The sequence below is a fragment of the Contarinia nasturtii genome, unplaced genomic scaffold (genome assembly GCF_009176525.2).
Source record: "Contarinia nasturtii isolate CC-2019 unplaced genomic scaffold, AAFC_CNas_1.1 Cnas_scaffold_350, whole genome shotgun sequence".
Classification (NCBI taxonomy): domain Eukaryota; kingdom Metazoa; phylum Arthropoda; class Insecta; order Diptera; family Cecidomyiidae; genus Contarinia; species Contarinia nasturtii.
The window spans coordinates 1,243,169-1,264,630 of NW_022197705.1; the positions used below are offsets into that span (position 1 = coordinate 1,243,169).

Here is a 21,462-nt window from a genome sequence, read left to right on the forward strand (position 1 = left end):
ACAAGAGTCGATTTGAACATTGGGCGGAGTTTTCGTTTTGTGAACACTTTTGTTCACCGTGATACGGTTGTCGCGGTGATAGCATCCGAAGAAGTAATGTAAACTGCGACGTGTGTGTATTCAGTAGATCTCATTTATCGAAACCTTCAGTAAATATCGTAATGTGGTAATGTATAACAGCGGCAAATGAATTTATATGTATACTATATTGAATGCATGTAGATAATGTGTACTGTGTTCGGGATCTTCGATGAAATAAAGCTACTACACAACGACTGGCTGACCCGCCAATAAATTGCCCGACTGCACAAAAAAAATGAACGAATTGAACGACGGAAAATTTCATCGCACGTTCCGTGCACAATTTTATATGTGGCGATCGGCTTTTCAATTGGCTGCATGTATCGTTATTCGTTATCCATGGCCAGCAATTGTCAATTACATTTGGTTGACATGGCAAACGTGTGCATATGGATTTTGTTATTCACCGAGAGTTAAGTCTCGAAAAAACAAACAACTATCTAAGTAAATGTAGCGACCAAACCGCACCATAATACAATAAACAATAGTTACATAAATCAGTGTAATTAGTTTTTTTTTCTCTCTTTCTCATCTCGAGTTTGCTGCCGTACGTCACTCGAATATGCGAAATCGAAACATAGACAAAAAAAAAAACGGCAAACAAAACAAACAAACAGCCTAAGAATCGCATACATAGTTGCTGCTCGTGTCTTGTTAATGCTATTTTATAACGACAGTAGTGCACGTAGATACGAGCACATCGTGCACCGTATGCGGCAAATAATAAGTAAACTGGTAAATTGTAATTCATACCATAAATATGCATCGCACTAACCATTTGGTGGTGCGCTCACTGCTCAATATTTGCAACTGATGCCATGATATCTGAGCTGGAGATGTAACGCAGCAAGCAACGATTTTTCTTTGTTTCGTCTTGTTTTTTTTTTATTATATTTGTCTTTCTCGCTCTTGAATAAGATAAAAAAAAATCAACTAGAGAAGCATAAAAGGAATGCATGTGGACCAATAACAAAACAAGCCAACGTATCGGGTGCACACACACCGAACAATCGTGCGAGCGATTCAATAACATGAAATTTATTTGCATGTGGTTTACTTGGTCTAAGAATCCAAAATGCAACATGTATATTGCAATAACAATAAAATTCTCCATTGTAAAATCGACGAATGATTTTTACATCTTTTCTGTAGTTCTTGTTCTGTCATTCTCTCTATCGGCCTCTCCGTGAAAATCGCGTTCATCGGATCATTCTATCAATTTTGAGTCATCATCAATATTTCTGCACCCAATCTGATTTCTAGCTACTGCGGCTACTTTATTTTCAAGACAAACCACAATTTCGGATCACTTCGATTGCATAAAGAAAAAATCACAAATGTGAATCAGAAATTGAAGAAAAAATACCATATATGCAAGCATAAACATGAAGTAACAAAATGGCATGCAAGAATAAAAAGAAGTACGCCCTTAAATATGTAAATTATTTTCATAGAATTGACGACACATGTATTTGACTTTCTATCGTCGTCATTGGCAAAATCCAATGCTTTTGCAGCTGATATGTTTTCCTTTTTTTATAAAATAGCAAAAAAAGAAAACGAGAAAAATAGTAGCGAGCAAAAAGACCATGGCCATATTCCAATCCACATTCAAAATCTATAGAATTATCGTATATAGTTTATTCAAAATTTTATCGGTATCGCATCGAACAAAAAGACCCTTTCAATTGAAAAATGCAAAAGTCTTGGACTGTACAATGTAAATTCCACTGCTCAATATCTGTATGTAAGAAGCAACTTAAAATCAATAATATGACATCACTTGTGTGAGTCGATGGGACTTGGCACCAAAACGACTTTGTATAATTTTTTACACATTTTTTTATATCTTGGTCATCAATTCATAAAAAAACTAAAATAAAAAATCAGCCAAGTTGAGCTAAAATAATTTTCAAAGATTTTCAAAGCGTGTGCAGAAATTTGAGTGAATCTTTACTTCGATAATCCCGTCGAGTCGGAATCTTTTAGAGAAAGTGTCAATCAATGTCTTTGATACGAAATATTTTTAGTCTGAGAAGGGGAACCATTTACTTTGACGGTATGTTATTTTTGTTGTTGTTTTTTTTTTTCATAAAAATATCGATATATTTCGGTTGTCCTTAACAATCAACATAGGAGTGTCACAGATTGAAAAGAACAAAGATATGTTTTAGACATTCCACATCAAAAGCGAATATTGTATGTTGTATAAATTTGTTTGATGTTCAATTCAGATCCACAGACTTGTGGATAATTCAAGCCAAACACCCTGCCATTTTGGTAAATCTTTTCGACCACGCAAACTGATGGAATAATTTGTTGTACAATAATAAACGCATTTATTTCGGCAGTCATGAAATGCCATCCTACGGTAAAGTGTTAGACTCTCAATACAACGGTCGTAAAAATGCTGTTGATGATGAGGTTTTTGATTGGACCTAAAACAAAATTAGAAAAAGACATGAAGCGTCCGCGTTTAATATTAATCGCAGACATATGATCAAAAACAAATTTTTATCACGCCAACAACAAAATACGGAGCGGGAGACAAAAAAACGCACCGCATTTGAATGGATTGACTGACAGCATCAAAAACACATACTGACATTAACAAGTTCATTGTGCTAAATGTTCGCGTTCTATCTATATCGACGCACATACACAACAGACATACGCTCACATTTAGACAGCCATGGGACCGACGATAATGGTGATGTTATTTTTTTATTCGCTTTCGCGCATTTACATTAAACTGCCACATAATGGAGACATTAGGAAATTCTGCATATGAATGAAACTCGCAATATGTGTGCTGAGTGATGTGATTGTTATTTGTGCTTGACATTATGACTGAAGTAACATACTCAAAAAACATTGTGTAGTCGATAGTATTTTGATAGTCAATGAAGCATGGAAAATTGAAACGCACGCATGGAATTTTGAAGGATCCCTTCCGAGAATGATTGAGTTGATAAAGGACTCAAATCTTCCGTTCTCAAATTCATTGAAAAATTGAAAGGTGTTTGGGCAAAATGTTTCACGAAAGGAAAAAGTAAATAAATAAATTGGTCATTTTATATCCTTTTTGTGCATTTGTATGAAATAGTCGTGGTCTCATCAAGGCCACAACTTTAAAATCATTCATCAGTTTATGATGAATAAATGGGTGTATGACTTTTTGAAAAGTAGCTATAAGACTTAAATTTCAAATGACGTTGTAAATACATTTGATTATAAAACAAACAAAAAATTCTCTCAATATTTAGCATGACAAAAGCACGATGGGTTTGTTAAATATGCCTTCAATCATTACGGCTTTGAGTTCCATATAATCGTGCAAAAGGATAGGAAAATTATTGACACAACAAAACAAGCAAAACAACAATAAGAACGAAATAGCTTGATTGACGTCTGACACTACAAAAGGAGAGAATGATGAAACCGTATCAATAGAAAAGGAATTGGGTTTGAAATGCGGTAAACGGAGTGGTTTTGTGTAAAACTGTTGGCGAGCAAAACGTTCATCATCTTAAATAGGCCCTTGCATTTAATGAGATCGACATAATAATAGAAAATCCAAAACAGAAATTATCATTTTTATCGTGCCCATCATCTGAATTTGTTGGTAATAGCAATATCAATAGCAGAGCTATAGACATCATTCGTTTTTGTCTTGCGTTGCAAATTACAAATCCGTAAATTTGTTATCAAAATTGAAGCTAAACAGGAGAGACAAAGACACCCACCGAATAACGAACACGAAAAAAAACGAGTTTTGGTTTATGTGATTTTAGGGTAAACAAATATCGATTTCGTTTTGCGGACTCGGCACAGTAAAATTGTATTAATATGCGGTTTAGCGATGACAAAACCGATATGAATTGGATGAAGTGTACACATCAACATCATCATCGTCGTCATCATCATCAAACAAACATAAAGAAATGGGGTAGGCAGACTTGTGAGTGTGCTATAGCTGTGAAAACTAAAATATGTACGTGGGATACGCATAAAGCACACATTTGACAAAAGCAAGTGACAACCAAATCGCTGTGACTGACACATGAATCGCTTGATTCAAATCAATCGAGAAACGCAAGCAATGTAAAAGGCAGACATATGACAAAAGCATTGGAAAGAACACACACAACACACACTCATACTCCAATAAAAATATGCTCCAAGTACATGTAAATCAAACGTACGACACAAAAACATCAACAACAGCAACAGCAGTAGCAACAGCTAAAACGACGTTAGTTTAGGTACTTTTCAACTGAAAAAAAGGGAATGAAATACTTTGAACTGCGTTGGAATCAAAACTGGAGCAATACAAATCAGTATAGCCAAAAGATAGTTTTGCATTTATTCAGAAATTCACAATGAGCATGATGAACAGAAAATCCGTCATTTCTATGAAACATCAGAAACATTCAACTGCAAAGTTTCCATGCTTAAAAGATATTTCACATGTATACAAATCCGCAAATGGCAACTAAATATAAAACCAGAACGAAAGAGCGCAACTAACAAGAGCTTTGAATTTCTTTTCAAACTTCAATCCATTTTTATGTTTTTATGAAAGAAGAGAGAGAGAGAGAGAGAGAGAGAGAGAGAACAAGAGAAAGAAAAAACGACCGAAGAATGACAGTTTTGAGCACTTTTCAAGAAATGAAGAGCTTTCTGTGCCAACTGTAAACACAAAAAATCAAGTGAATTCACAAAAATTTACTGTACTGCAATGCATTACACGCATCCGAAAAATATGAACGCATGATAGAAATATCCACGTTTTTCTATTGCTCGAACAAATATCCATGCGCATTAACTTAAAATTACAGATTCTCTTAATTATTTTTATTTGGTTGAAAACTGTTTCGTATTTTTTTTACCGAATTCATGAAATATTTTTATCTATATTAGAAGTTATCATTAGAACGCCGCCGAGAGTCTGACATGAGTTGCTTGACTCGAATAAAAAAAAATATATAGAAAAAATTAAAATAAAGGATAATGCTTTTGAGTGACTAAGGAGGGAAAATTGGAAGTGGCGACGATTTGTCGCTCGTTCATATTGACATGTTGTCATCTTCACTTTTCCGTCATGCTATTTCTTCAGGTTTTTTTTCAGGTTCATTGCTTGTCACAGAATCTTAAATCTAAATAAATAATTATCGATTGAATTTGTGCATCATTTGCATAAGATATGCAAAGAAATAAAATCCATGATGTGAAAAGACGCATACGACATTCAATTTAATCTTCTCATCACTTCACTCATTCCTTCACAGCCTTGTGTGTATTACTCCTCAGTCTGTAAATTAGAATGATGGCACTAAATACACTTCGGTTGTCCCCGTTATGACATTGGCATGCATTTCTTCTGTTGCTCATGAAAGCGATGGCGATTTTGTACATCTAATACATATAATGCATTGAAATGGATGTGAGTATGAAGAAATAATTACACTAAACTATCAAATCGCTTAATGTAATTCACTATTGACGACGCATCACTATTGAATAACGTAACATTTCGAGCAGTAATGATTGAAACGCCTGAAGTGAGATTTCATTATTAAATGCGAATGATGATCTTAAAGTTTTCGAAACGAAAAGTGAAATGTTTGTTGAGCAAATGTTGTCGATGAAATGAATAGGAACTATTCACCATGTTGTACTTGTACATGAATATGTCAAGCGACAAATGGGGCAAATTTGTGTTCAATTTTACCACTTCGATTGAGTTGAGGGAATGTCTGGCAAACCGTTACATTTTCTCCAGTAACATATATGTATATGTATGTATTTGTGTAATCATATATGTGGAGAACATGGCTCCAACTGTAATGTTGAAACATGCAAATTTAATGCTTTTGCATTTCTCATTCCATTTTCTTGAAGCCGACATTTTCACGCAGCAACAAACCATTGTTGAAGTCCATGGCATGGGTCTTGCCGCTAGTTCCTGGTTACGCTAAATAGGCAATTAAATTCAATTAAACGAGCTTTGGATGTATTTATGCATTTTCCAGATTAAAATGCATTCGGAAACGGCACCGAAATGCAAACACAATATCCAAATCGAAGTGATAAATTTTATTAGTGCAGCTCTACAATTTGATATCCACAGATCTCAATTCTTGAGCACGATGTGAAAATTTGAAATTTTTAGAATCCTTCTAATTCGTTTTTTTTTCTTTGCTTTGATACCATATTGCCATGAAATCGGAGGACAAAGACACTTGAAAATTTATTGAAATCGATACACCGTACTGCTGTTGCTTATTCATAAGCGTACGCGAGCGCGCGCGTTTTTTGTTACTGCGTCACATTGTCGTATCGTGCATTATTAGAGATTATCATGGCCTGAAAAAAGGAATAAAAATTCCTTCGATCTCGTGTCTCTATCTTTAGTGTTGCCATTAATTTGATTACCACATATAATATTGAGAAGCATACTTCTCAATTTCCATCAGCAAACCAAAAACGGCGACATGCACAATGAAATGGATGAGGAACAAATCCGAACGATTTGAAGTTTATTTATGTAGAAAATGTAATATCGACGAAGAAACAATGGACCATAAATCAGGTTAGAATGATATATGCCGCTTTATCATTATTCTCTCTCACTCTTGTTCGCGTCGTATGTGCTCATCGTATTCGTATACACATACACAAAACATTCCCATTTCATTTTGAAGACTCGAGCTGAGTTGAGAGTTGAGCTGAGTCGGGCGTATGTGCATTATGCACGTTTTGATAGCTGTCGCTATGCTGCTGATACATTTCGAGTCTGAAATAAAAAAAATGTCATGCATGCGAACCAACGATCACAACAGTTCTTACAAAACTGTGCACATCGGCCTCGCGCATCATTGGCAGAGAATATTCAATATATACTCGATGGTCATATCGTACATCAAGATGAAAGGGTGGTGAAAATGAATGCGTATACAATGTTACACATTAAAATACATTATGGAAGAAAACAAAGAGCAAAGAATGTAAACAATAATGTTGCAATATGAGATTATCGTGAAGCAACAATACACATACTATCTTTCTCTCTCTTTCCTTCGTTCGATTTCATCGCATCAATAATTTAATATATGCGAATCGCTTGCACTGCACACTAGCTGCGCTGCACACAGCTACTACTGAACAGAGATAGAAAGACAAGAAATTGTGATTTTTTGGGCCGATTTCCTTTGTTCGCAGCTTCTCTATGGGCACATTGAGTGTGTATCGTTCATTCGGCCATTCGCTGTTTTTTATTTTCAGCAAACAATTCATTTGCATTTTTGTGGCGATTTACTGTGATTTTTTGTATATCGGTATCATTTTCGATCGCATATGAATACCGCAACGACAGAAGAATGAGCATTCAAAAATAACACACAACAAACAACAAGAAAGATTGATATCACAGTGAAGATGCAAATGTTTGCGCAGTTCATTTTGTTTTTGGTTGGTGAATATGTTCTCTTTTTTTCGTGTTTTCGGTCACTTTCTCATTCTTGCTTCACTTGCATCCATCGAAGTCAATCCTCTACCAAAGACTAATTTATAGTCCAATATCAAACAAATCTCTTTGGTCGCGTTTGTTTGTAGAGAAACGATAGAGTGATGGACCCGATCGAAAAACTAGCAAAAAGTGTACGTAATTTTGGTTTTGGCTAGCTATCACACAGTGGCTTTTTTTTACTTTTACTCATTGGCAATATAATAAGAGAGATGAAATGGTATATATGTTTCGAGCGCGCGGGTAATGTCATCATGAATCCAATATAATATACGTCCGAATACCGATTTGCTTTGCCTTCTCCTCCCATGTTGTGTAAAAAGATCCATCACTCTTGTACTGTACCGTTTTGTGTCTTCTTGTGATTTCATTTGTTTTCCCATCTAAATGCAGTCGATTTTATTTCGAATCGAATCGTATCGTATCAACAACAATGCTTATGCGAATTACAATAGGGTTGATGCGGATCGTGTTGTATGTTTTTTTCTTGTTCATCGTCGTCGTCATCGTTGTTGTTTTTTTTTTGCCCGGTCCTTTTATTTCGACGGAATGCGCGTTTCTCCTTGTGCAGTTTGTTTTATCTTCGATGATAGCGTTGTATTTGTATACCGACATTATGAGATACATAACCGAATAACCAAAACATTTTGAGGATATGTGTGAGCTGCTCTCGGTGATATATGGTTTGGGATTGATTAGAGTTATTGAAAATGGTCGTCGATGTCTTTCTCGTTGTCGTTTTCGGTTGTTGCAAATTTCACTGTATTAAACAAAAGTAAATTATACTAATGTGTATCGTATCGTATTGAATGTCTTGGCTTTGCTCTGTATGCCCAGCAATGTAAAAAACCCAACGAAACATCGAACCAACAGTTTTACGATATATACAGTGGTTTTATCACGACACATCTGATTTATTATTATTTTGTATAAATATCTATAGTCAAAGTATAAATGCGATCTAAATAAAAGCATATGCTTACACTAGCCCTCACACTCTTCAGCAGCACAACAAACAATGAAAAACCATACTCAAATGGATGGTGTTATTTTTCGTTTGATGCACACACACACACACATATATATGTACACTTTACGAGAATTTGAATCGATCAAGAAAAGAGTATTTTCTAAGGAAATCCACCGAACGGAGCATTGTTGGATTCAACCATCCAACCAAGAAAAAAAAAACATTATACATGACAATAAACCACAGAAACAAACGAACTGTTAGCCTTTCTTGAGAATTTTTAAGTTTGTCCAGCATTCCGCATGATTATTGTTTTTGAATAAATGCATTGACTGAATGAAAAAGAGTTTGAATGCAAAATTTCATCCAAATAAAGATGGATTGGTTTTGCTTTCTCGCGATTTACCCATGAGCTTAGAATTTGGCATCTGTGTCGAATGAAAAGTGATGCGGTGAATTTTCGATCACATCGTTAAATTTATAGTTCTTCATGAGACACAATTCATTGACTGATTTACTCTAAACTTTTCCTTTGTTCGCATGCATCTATTGGCATTTTTGACAAAGATATTTTGGCAAACCAATCGTGCTCAAATTCCATGCAACTGTCAAATGTCCGAATTAATTCAATGAAAACCAATGATTGACACTTTTTTTAAAAGTATGTTCCGAAATTCGAATGAATACTGCGAAAGCTAAAAACTATTCGAGCGCATTGCGTCCACATACATTTTTGGTGTCTGTTCCCATAGATGCTGCTGCAAGTTCGTTGTAATGTGTATTGGAATCTTGGCGAGAGATGAAAGACCTCATCAACCGAAATTTCAAAAATTAAAATATATAATGTGCGTTGCGCATATGGCAAAAATATCTCGAGAGACAAAATGATCAGATCATGAAGCTAAATAAAAAGGACAAAAACAATGAGAGACAAATATAAAAACCAAATGGAAACAAACAAAACAACACAACGAATATATATTGGATGTTTTATCCATAATTTAAATATGAGATTACATGACAATAAACGACGACAAAGAGCAATAAGCGGCACTGGTGCTGTGCGGTCGACAATAGCATTGCATGCTCACTACGATAAAAAGGAAGAGAGCGACCGAAATAAATATGTAATATAATAAACAATAATGATAATAACAGTTATACAGTTATAACAATAACAATAATCATAGTCGTAGATAACGAAACAAACATACATTTGAATGAAATGAGAACGCATACACAAATAAACGCGGTCGCACTAGCTGCATATCGCACCCACATCAAAAGCGTCAATTTGAACCGCGCGCGCAATCAACTCAAATCAACCTTTTACTTTTTACTGCTATTCATTTTTGCGTACGCGTGCTAAATTCATATTATTTCGTATATATTTTTTTTTTTTTGGCTCTTTGGTTTTACATTGAAGGTAATACACGATGAATACACGCTTGCACACACACACTCACGTTTGATTGTGAAGAGACAACGCATATTTATGATTATATCCAATGCATGTGCCGCAATATTACACAATGCCAATGTGCGTCCATACACAAAAATTGAAACCCCAACGGTGCTATTAGAAAATACTCTTCCATCAATTCAAATAATACCATCACCAATATGCTGTTGTCTGTCTAATTCGTTTGTCATTTCATCTCTCTATTTTTTTTCCTCTCTCGTACATAAACATAAATACTCACACTACCATTCTCTTCCTTCGTTTCTGACTTTTTTCTATCCACCACTTTTTCATCATCATCCGAATGATTGCCATTGTCGTGGTCGTTAACCATACATATGTTGTTTGCACTGCAATTTCATCTTTGCGAACATACGCAAATATCATGCTCACATATCTATTGGAATCGTGATAGAATGCTGTTCAAGAAATAAAATTATAAAATATACAAAGTAAATCGCCATTGATCCCGGTGAACATTTTCCTTAATATATGTATTTTAATATTTGCTATTATGTCCAGCACCTTATTCTCATTCGAACGCATCAAAGGTTCACACACACACAAACACATACACACGCGTCCGAATATTCTAATATCGAGCACTGACATTGTGTATTGTTCAACGTGTGGATTGGTGCTGGTGATGAAGCTACCATTAGAACGTACGTGATTATTTGACAAGATAAAATACTATCCGATTTTTGTTCATCTAATTACATTTCGTGTGCAAAATTGGTCGATGCTGTTGTTTTCTTTTCCACTTTTTTTTCCTTTTCTCTTTCACTTTTTGTGGCACACACACAACATATTTAGTATGTCCGTTTCTATTTGCGTAAGTGAACAAGGATGAACAAAGGATGAAACAAAAAAAAAATGTGCCGCAATAAACATTTGTTTTTATGGTCGTCGTCAAAAATTATTACGACGTGTAATGTCCACGTTTTAATATAAACTACAACTAGGGTTACGAAGCCGCGTTAATGCCTAACTTGATAGCTTTTACCGGGATTTTGTGTGCTTCGATTTTGTGTGTGTGTCTTTTTTCTTTCATCGATTCGTTCTTCAAATTGAGCGCCATACATAGAGTGCATATCGGAAACTGTCTGTCCAACAAATAGGATAAAAGAAATCTCGCTGATATGTATCTACAGCTGAATGTATTTCCCTTCTTCACTTTTATTTATTTTTATTATTATATGGAAGGTGTAATATGTATGCCATTCCCTCCTGTATGACAAGAGGGAGAGCTAAACGATCTCCAATTCACCTCTTTTAGTTGTTTTTTTTTTTCTCTCTCTCCAATTCGCCGGCATTGTTATTAGAACGCGGCGTTCATAGCTATACTTTTTTCCCTACGTTTCACTTTTAATTCTCAGATTCGGTGTAAAAAGATGTCGGAAATAGACACATTCATGTCGATACACACACGTTTCTACCTGAGAGATGGATGAATAATATAGAACAGGATGTGGCTATTCCAAAGCTACCAGTAGTGAGAGACGAATGAAGTTGAAGCAAATATTTGCGTTCGATACAAATGCACGTTACATTGCTCATAAAGCAAATGGCAACAACCAGCAAAGCAGAACTATACGTATATAAATCGCATTATCCTCGTTCACAAAATCACGAGAAAAATAAAAGATGACTCTCATACTTGCTCTTTCTATCGCTATCTCTTTTCATCTTGTGCCATGAATGGCATGGAATGCGTGAGCTAGAAAGAAAGTAGACAGGTCGAACAATAGGGTGAATATAAAAACTAGAAGAGTGAAGAGAAATGAAGAGAAAGAAAAAACAAAAGCATCGAAAAATTTCACTGACGCAGTCCATTATCGTGTACAAGCAAACGAAGTGGATGCGATAACACATTTAACTATTCGTCCTTCCATCTCTCTCTCTATCCATCTCTATTTTCTGCCTTCTTTCCACAATTCGTTCGTAATGTCTCTGAATCCCATCCATTCATTTAAAAGGTATCTATATTTTGTTAAGTGAAGGAATTCGTTCCGACAAACCAAGTAAAATCGGTGGTTAAGCATCCCAAGAGAGACGCGCAACCACTGTACAATTGATCGAGCGCATTTTTGCTGTTACGTCCACAACCGAAGACAAATTGAAACAAAAATCACACACATACAAACAAGCATACTTCACTTCACTTGGTATCGGTATACTTTTCATTCAATCTGTTTTGCATTTCCTGTACGGTGAAACAAAAGGGATGAAGCTATTCCAAATTCAATCCCAAAATGACGTTGATTTTATAGTGATTTATCCATTTCAAAAAGCACCACTAAAAATTAAAAAAAAAATCCCATCCATGGTTTGATTCATATATATGTATAGATCAATAACCATCAATATACTTGCATGAATTTTGGTAGATCTTCTTTGGCATCATTTTGAACAAATCATTACAATTGAACTTTGAAACTCTGTCTATTTCTTGAATCAAATTAACATGTATATTTTTTTCATCTCGTTTCAGACAATGACGTTGAAAATCCTGATGGGTTGTTAAATGAAAATCAAAGTCATGCGAATACAGTGAATGACTCGCCATTATCCGAATCAGCTGCCATTGAAGAGCAATCACCAACATCCGATATCATTGCCGAAGACTCAACGACACAAATCAAAAGTCAAGTGCCACGAATTGATGCAATTAACGAGAAGCAACTCAATTCGTCCATTGACAGTCGTCGCCATCATCTTAATCAACGTCAATTGCCAGCAATCGATGTTGAGCGCAATATTCCAGCCTCATTTATCCACGATACAAATAATGCTGTAGCCGAACGGGCCGAAAGGTAAGCAACCTCATTTTTATATATGTATTTGTACAATTATTGGTCTCGTTTTCAACCAAACAATGATTTTTTTTTTTTACTATTAAAATAAAACTGTACAATTTATATGCATACAAGTTTACATATATGTTGATTCATGCATTTACTGCCTTACATTCATACGGTGGTGAATGTTACGTTGAATTTCAGGCGCCTCGACAATTTTCGTTGTTGTGATCACACGCTATAAATTCAAATTTAATACTTGCAAGTCGATTTATTCGTTTATTTGCTGCTTATTTTTTCGTGATTGGGGTTGGTTTGCATTTTTTTCATAAATAATTTGTATGCGAGATGTTAAATGGAACTGTTGAAAATTAAAATCGAAAATCACCACAACCAAACTAATTTTGTGCTGATGAATATTAACCGGGGGAAGACTAATTAATTAATTCAACGAATTTAGTAGCAACAAAAAAATGAAAATTGAAATAAAATAAGCGATGCTGACATTCCATGGTAACCACCTAACTGGTGGTAAAACATAGCGTAGTATTTTCAACTAAATGAAATTTCGTTACTCATTGCATCGATGTGATTTTGAGTAAATTAAAAAAAAAAACACACGCATAATTCCAGGTCTGATGTGTCTTTTGCTGTGCGCATAATATTTTCAATCAGACATATTTTGTATATTTTTAACAGTTTGCTGTTGTTTTTCACACGAATCATTTGGTCGAGATTACAAAATAGTGAAAAAACATGGAATCCTGTAAACAAAAAAATTTATTGTACATAAATGTTGTGGGAGTTTTTTTTCGTTGGTTGGTTGTTTGGTTGGTATGTGTCGTTCTCCTTTCGTCTCGCTGTTTCAGTCTTTTTTTTTACTCCAACATTTCAATTATTTTGTACAAAATACGCAAACTCATTAATAAATATTCTCTTTTGGTACCAATCTACATTAAGTGTAAACAACCGTCCATATGCCGTCCATAAACATACACTCTCATCATACTGGCGGAATGGTACATAAACAAAATCGATGCCAGTGAACAAACCAAACACACAGCAAATAAATTTTAATATTCCGAAACAAAATAACAAATCAAAAAATTCAATCGCATCAATAAATTTACCGTATTAATTAACAGTAACAACGCATCGGTCGTCGAAAGATAACAAAAAAAAAAAAAAAATAACGAGATTAAATAAAATGAATGAGCGAGTTTAAAAAAACGAACACGCCGTGAAATGGCGCCTAAAATTCGGTAAATGTTTAAAATTTGTAAATTGTAATCGAAATGATGAAATTTATTTTTCACAGTTTTTCCACCAATTTCATCACACATAATCGATGCAATTAACTGATGCACTCGCCAAGCGATGTGAGAATGATTCCCGAAACATTTGATCCGATTCGATTTTAATTTGTTGTTGCATTCATTTCCAGCGCTGATGATGATCTGTCTCGAATGTTTGATTACATTTTTTTTCTATTCTTCTTGGAAAAAAATCTGTAAAAAAGTGAAAGAAAACGTGTTTTTTGTTTTTATTTGGCGCCACAGATTTTGACATGAAACTATTGACGCGAACTGTTTATGCAAGACGAATGAAAAACAATTCTGTTTATGGTTGAGTGTTGATTCGTCAGCAATTCTTTATTATTCTGCCTCAGAGAGTGTCTAACGATGAATGACAGAGCATCGCCTAACATAGAAGCATTTTTTTTTGTTGTTTTCGTATGTATGCAGCACAAACAACAGATGGATGCATGCAAAGCGCCGAATTCTCCGTCTTTTCAATACATCGCTTGAAACTAAAACATTTGGTTTATCGTGGCCTTTCCCCGCCATTCTCTTTTTCCATGCGGTTTGAAACGTATGTGTATAGTCGCTTCGGTATAATTGTGATTGTGATCGTATGCACAAATACATATATGTGCGATGATACCAAAAGGAGTAACAATCAACATTTGCTTCGATTCTCCAGCTATACGTGTTTCGCTCATTCTCTCATTTCTTTCCCTTTCCCTTCTATCCGTTCGGATTTTTTTGTACACACAATAACATGCCAAACCCATCCGTCCATTTATAAAAGCTAATCTCTTACTCGATGCATACAGTTACACACGTCCACAACCATCCGAACCACACGGACAAAATGAGGCACGACACGAACCTTCATATTGGAAACGCACCGCAAAAGCGACGACGGTCACAGCGACAATGACGACAGCGACGACGTAACGTTCACTGCATGCGAACTCCGTGTGTTGAATATGACGAGTGAGTGAATGAGTGAGCGCAATATTTTGTTGTGTGTTGATGTTTTTTTGGTTCTGTATTTTTCATCATTTTCGTATCGCGTTGACGCGCTTCATGTGTTGATGTTATGCATTCAATCCATCCAAAATTCGGAGTCAGTTGTGAATAGGCAGCCGGTCGAGAAAGAGCGTTTTATACATTTCGGCGTTTCAATAGCATTTCAATTACCATTTAACACTGTTGAACATAAATCGGAGAGTGTTTGAAATAAGCAACGAGTCTGTGTCTCTTTTATCCTGTGTATATTCACTGTGCTGTGTATTGTGTTCTGTTTTCATTTCATTTTGTACACTCTCGCGTAAAGCGTTCATCGATTATATGTATATGCTCGATGGCGATATCGAATTATATGTTAAAGCATATCAAGTGCGTTTGGATATTTGTGGAATTGGTTCCATTGTGAAGCGTCATCATCGCAGTAGTCGTCATATTGGAATTATGTGTAGTTTTTACGAATCGACACATTAAGTTAAAATTAAGAGAAACGAATGAAGAAAGAGCCAAAGCATAAATGTGGAAAATGGATTGTGTGTAGTTGTGTGTGGTAGGTCAGAGCAGCAAGAGCAAACTACTTTGGGAAATATACACATTTAAAAAAAAAACATCAAATGGAAATGTATACGCATTTTATGCGAGTCGAAGGAGAATTATGTGTCTGAATTGTGACTAGAAAAAAATGAAAAAATAAAAAAGCTTTTTAAACGTGTATGAAATCAACGATCTCTTTGTTTATGCTATTTACAAATTCAAAATGTTTTAGTTTCACCTCGGCCTGAAATATAAATAAAAGATATAGAGAAAAAACGACGATCAAAAATATTTGTGCAATAATCGAGAGATAAAAAAAGAAAATTTTAACAAATATCTATAATATAATAAATACGTCAATTATTGATTTAAATCGTCGATTCAAAAGACTTTTGATATGAAAAATTTGCTGTGAATACGGTTAAATAAAATTTAACCAATATTTTTAAATACCAAAAAAAAAAAAAAAATTTCGAATCAAGTGATTTTTTGAGAAACAACGCAAATGCATCAACTAGACCAAATGATGTTACACGAAGCGGTTATGTTGGAAATTTATCGTCAAGCACTCAGTGCAAGGTAAATACAAACATAAAATGTGAATTAGTTGGGCTTAGTTCGGTAAAGCATGAATTTGAAATGTTTTCAATGCGATTGAATTGAGAGATTTACTAAATAATTTTATCTTGTTTGGTTGAAAACAGTGAATCCAAGCAAAACTATTTGTATTTAAATTTATTTTATTTTTTTATGATTATTTTGTGCTGATGTAATTTTTTGTGTTTTTTTTCTCGTATTTTTTTTTATAGAGATACTTCAAGCCCGAGATGTTCGTCACGTAATTCGTCAAACGGTGGAGGAAGATGTCCTTCGGCCGATTCAAATTATTCTGATCGTCAATCATCAAATGCGGCTGGTAGCACAGCGACAAGTCCGCTTGCATTACCGATTCCACCGATTTTACCAGCTGCTGCATTGTTACCATCACAATCAGCAGCAATGGCCGCATACTTGGGCGCTGCTGCAGTTGCGGCTCAACAGAATCGTTTGTTACTAGGCGGACATGCATTAGGTCTGGGACGAGATGCATCACCACCATTTTTGCCATTACAATCACCAATTGGTGGTGATACGCCCGTTCTCGATTTTAGTACAAAGCGTAAATCACAGGACTTTGATGACATCGATCGAGACCAACACAACAAAAGCAATGACGACGATGATAGTAATCTAAAATCAGACAATGATCCGCTTGATTTGTCTGTGTCACGTAAAAGGTGTAATAATTCACCTCCGTTGCCACCGCCCGCATCACATGGCCGAAAATTGTCGCGAACAATGGACTACAAACCACCCATTGGTTCGCCTTGGTCATCTCCATCAATTGCACCGTACTTTGCTGGCACAAATGCATCTACAACTAGTCCTTCGCCAAAAACACATCATCTTTCGCATGCATCGCAACACCAATCCGAATGGAATGGTTTGAAAAATAAAATGAGTACACCGAATGATGCAACCAAGGCTTTGGAAAAAATGTCCGAATTGAGTCGATTGGGTGGCAATGAAGTTGGCCGTCAATCAACTACAGGAAGTTCATCAAGCAATACACCGAGCACTGGTCGTCACAGTGCTTGGCAATCGCATTGGCTAAACAAAGGTGCCGATTCAGTGAAAGATGTGTTCAAATGTGTGTGGTGTAAGCAAAGTTTTCCAACACTCGAAACGCTAACAATTCATATGAAAGAGACTCAACATCTTGGCGTTAATATGGATGGCCAACGCGGTCATAATCATCAGTCACAACAACCTCATAATTCGCATCCAAATCAAAATCATGCAGCTTCAAATTCATCGTCATCCACATCAAGTTCAACATCAAAAGCTGATCTCCATTTAATGATAAAAGAAACGATGCCATTACCACGTAAACTGGTTCGTGGCCAAGATGTTTGGTTGGGAAAGGGAGCCGAACAAACGCGTCAAATCCTAAAATGTATGTGGTGTGGCCAAAGCTTCCGGTCATTATCCGAAATGACAACGCACATGCAACAGACACAACATTACACAAATATTATATCTCAGGAGCAAATTATTTCGTGGAAGTCTTCCGACGATATGAAAGGTGGTTCCAGTGGTGGTGGTGCCAATAATAGTAGCTCGAATGGTTCAAATTCGGCCAGCGGAAATATAAGTACAGTGAGTGCGGTGCTAACGTGCAAAGTATGCGATCAGGCATTTTCATCGTTAAAAGACTTGAGCAATCACATGGTTAAAAATGCACATTACAAAGAGCACATTATGCGATCAATATCGGAAAGCGGCGGTCGACGTCGTCAAACACGTGAAAAACGAAAAAAGTCATTGCCTGTGCGAAAATTATTAGAGATTGAACGTGCACAAAATGAATATAAAAATGGTGATAATTCACCAATAACAAAAACATTGCGAGATGCTGGCTCTGGACGAATCACATGTGAAAAATGCGGCGATAAAATTGATACAAACGTTTTCGTTGAACATATCCGTCAATGTATTGGTGCGGCCGCCGAATCGAGTGCACAAAGGAATCTATTAAAAAATAACATACTAATGCCAGACTCAATTCCAAGAGATGGTCGCAAGAGTATTGGTGGCGATGATAGTAACGCATCACAAAGTTCTCGTCTAATGTCACCGAATTTGTCATCAAAAGAGGGTTCAAGCACATCCGGTGATAAGACTGGTTCACCGTCAGTTCTGAATGCAATCGAACAACTGATTGAAAAAAGTTTTGACACACGTAGTCGACATGTTACTAGTAATTTCACTGCAAACAGTCAACAAAATGCACCGCTCGGATCAAGCATACTGAAACGTTTAGGCATTGACGAAAGTGTTGATTATACAAAACCATTAATCGATACACAAACCATGAATTTGCTACGGGGTTTCTCTCAACAAAGCGCGTCCAGCACATACAGTCATCGCGAGCGAAGTGCAAGCGAATCAAGTTCAGTATCCGATCGTGGTAGTAGCGTTATAGAAACATCAATGACCCCGGAACGTAAAACAGACTCTGTGAACAATGGTCGACCTCGCGATACGCCCGATAAATGTAGCCAATATGGTGATGATAACGATGAAAATGAAGCAATTTCACTTAAAATAAAAACAGACCCCGAAGATAATCAAGACAAAGCCAAATCAACAAGCAAAGACACCGATATGTCTTCCATGTCAATAAAAAAAGAAATGACAGACGACGAAAATGATCAAGATGACAGGTCTGAAAATGCAAACGAACGACGTGCTGGTGCAATGTTAAGTCCTGCATTAAGTTCAAAGCGGTCAAATTCGGGCGATGAACAGCGAACACCACTTGCAAGTCCAAACAGTGATGCCCTATCACCGCGATCAACACCTGAAACTAATCCAAAAAAGTCGAAATCATCAATTCCGACCAATAGCTTGGGTGCATTATCGTCTATGTTTGACAGTTTGGCTGGTACTGCATCTACGAAAACCGTTGAAAGTGGCAAGAAAAACAATTCAAATCCATTAGCCGCGCTACAGAAGTTGTGTGATAAAACGGAAAATGCCCCCATAAATAAGGCAAACAACAGTCAAAATTTGGCCGTACCGGTACAACAGAATAATACACCAAGCACTGCGTCTGGTGCAATGTTAGCATTCAGTTGGGCTTGTAATGATGGAATGGTCAATGCGGCCGATTCAGCAATCAAGTGTGCATTTTGTGATACGCCATTCTCATCAAAAGGCGCCTATCGACATCATTTATCCAAGGTACATTTTGTTAAAGACGATAATCTACTTGATCCGATAATTGCCAAAGCTCAAAAACTGTCAGCCTCACGTCGAACACCACCGTCACAAGCCCATTCACCGCGAAGTGTATCAAGCTCAACCAGCAGCAGTGGAAATGGTTTGCCAAATAATCGCCTTTCGAAAAGCCCAACACCGCCAGCATCTGCATTGAATTCGCATCAATCCACATCAAATGCTTCGCAATCATCCACTTCAGGTGCAAATTTCGAAGAAAGTCCACATTCAAAATTTCTCAAGTACACCGAACTAGCGAAACAATTATCATCAAAATATGTCTGACATTCCAAATCATAAAAGAGAACCAAATCATAAGCTATAAGTTCATTTCGATTTATAAAATGAGAAGAGAAACAAGCACACAATAATGATCAAACAAATGTTTCTATACGCAATCTTGAAAACAATACTATTATTATGAATAAAATGTAAGTTTGCATTGCAAGTTGGGAAGCGAAGCAAAACAAAACACACACACAAAAAAAAACAAGTTATACGTAAAATTCGTGCAACATTTCGATTTGCATATTCTGTAGCTCTTTTATTCAATACTTAAGCTTGCTTACAATTTCAGATAGCAAATATGAAAGTTGATACAATTTTTTTTTGTCTTTTTCTTGAATGAAATTTAGCAATTATAAACTCGTCGTATAATTTTATGCTGATGTAAAAAAAAGAATAACGATGAGATTCGATAAACATTAAACGATTGCTATACGTATTCTGAAATTAAGATTTCATGCATATTTTACAAAATACAAACCAATTTTGTTTCCGTGTATTAATAGCGGTAATAAACCTTTAAAAAAACAAATACACAAAAATAAACTTATTATTGTAAAAAAAAGATATAAAGAAACATATCCAGAAAAGATAACTCTTGAAAGGGAAAGTTGAGCACAATCCAACAATTCAACTAGATTTTGATTTGGATCATTAAGAAAAGAACAACTTAACCAAATCTATAAAGGTCTTGGATAAGTTTGTGATGGCACATATCGAAACTAAGAACGGAAGTATTATATTCCTGTGGACAAAATAACATACAGAAAAAAAAACTTAAAATTTCCTTTCTTAACGAAAAACAAATATTATTCAATAGTGCATAATTTGATCCTTAATGTATTCCACTATGTCTGGCATATTAAAAACTGAATTCATTGACAAAAATTGATCGAAGAAAAAATGGCACGAAAAGTTCTCTACTACAAATTATAAATTAATAAAAATGAAGAAAACAAGCAAACTTAATTAAGCTTAAGAAAAAATGTATTATTAATAAAGTATTTCCGATAATTTTATTAGTACTATTGCCGTAAATGTATTTTTAAGATATCTTTCACACATACACACATACGCAATGTAGACATCGTACTGAATGCAAACAAAAAAAAAGTGCAGAAGGGACCGTGTTTTGGTAGAAGAAAAATGACAAAAGAGATCATTAACAAAGAGCACAATCGTTTGTGAGAATTTGTCACCAAATACCATTTTCATCAAATGCTTGGAATGCCGTGCCATGTACATATGACAACAAAATGACTAAGTTACGAACTAAACAAAAATAAAGTATACAATTTTTAAAACAAATATATGGAAGACAAACAAATCCTCCGATTATTTTTACCAATATAATATGGCCAATTTTGAATGAACACCGTCATTCAATCAACTTCAAATTCATTTCAAATGTTTACCAAAAAAAAAAAAAATTACTAGACGCAAAATTAAATAAGCAAAAACCACAACCGTTTGAAACCATCTGGAGTTATACGTTCAGATTCGTTGGGAAATATATGAACGGCTAATCTAAAAAAATTATTTATATCTAACTAAGCTAAATTTATTGAAATTTTTAAATAAAGTAATCAAAGTTTGAACATTTCAGCGCATATAAAAATAAAAATGGAATGAAGATAATAGTAACGCAGTTATACGAAAAAAAAAAT

General features: G+C 35.4%; 1 protein-coding gene across 6 annotated transcripts in view; it reads left to right on the top strand.

The window, feature by feature from the left end:
* Positions 1 to 21,225, top strand: part of LOC116338001 (protein tiptop) — a 156,870-nt gene extending 135,645 nt beyond the window's left edge. For 5 of the 6 annotated variants that reach the window (XM_031763013.1, XM_031763016.1, XM_031763015.1 and 2 more), the window contains 2 exons: positions 12,536 to 12,857; positions 16,498 to 21,225. In XM_031763013.1, the coding sequence (XP_031618873.1) occupies positions 12,536 to 12,857; positions 16,498 to 19,795 (3,620 nt within the window). In that variant the 3' untranslated portion in view covers positions 19,796 to 21,225. Of the gene's footprint in view, positions 1 to 12,535; positions 12,858 to 16,147; positions 16,268 to 16,497 lie in introns of those variants that run through there. The other variant, XM_031763017.1, reaches the window with a different exon arrangement.
* Positions 21,226 to 21,462: the final 237 nt, after the last annotated feature.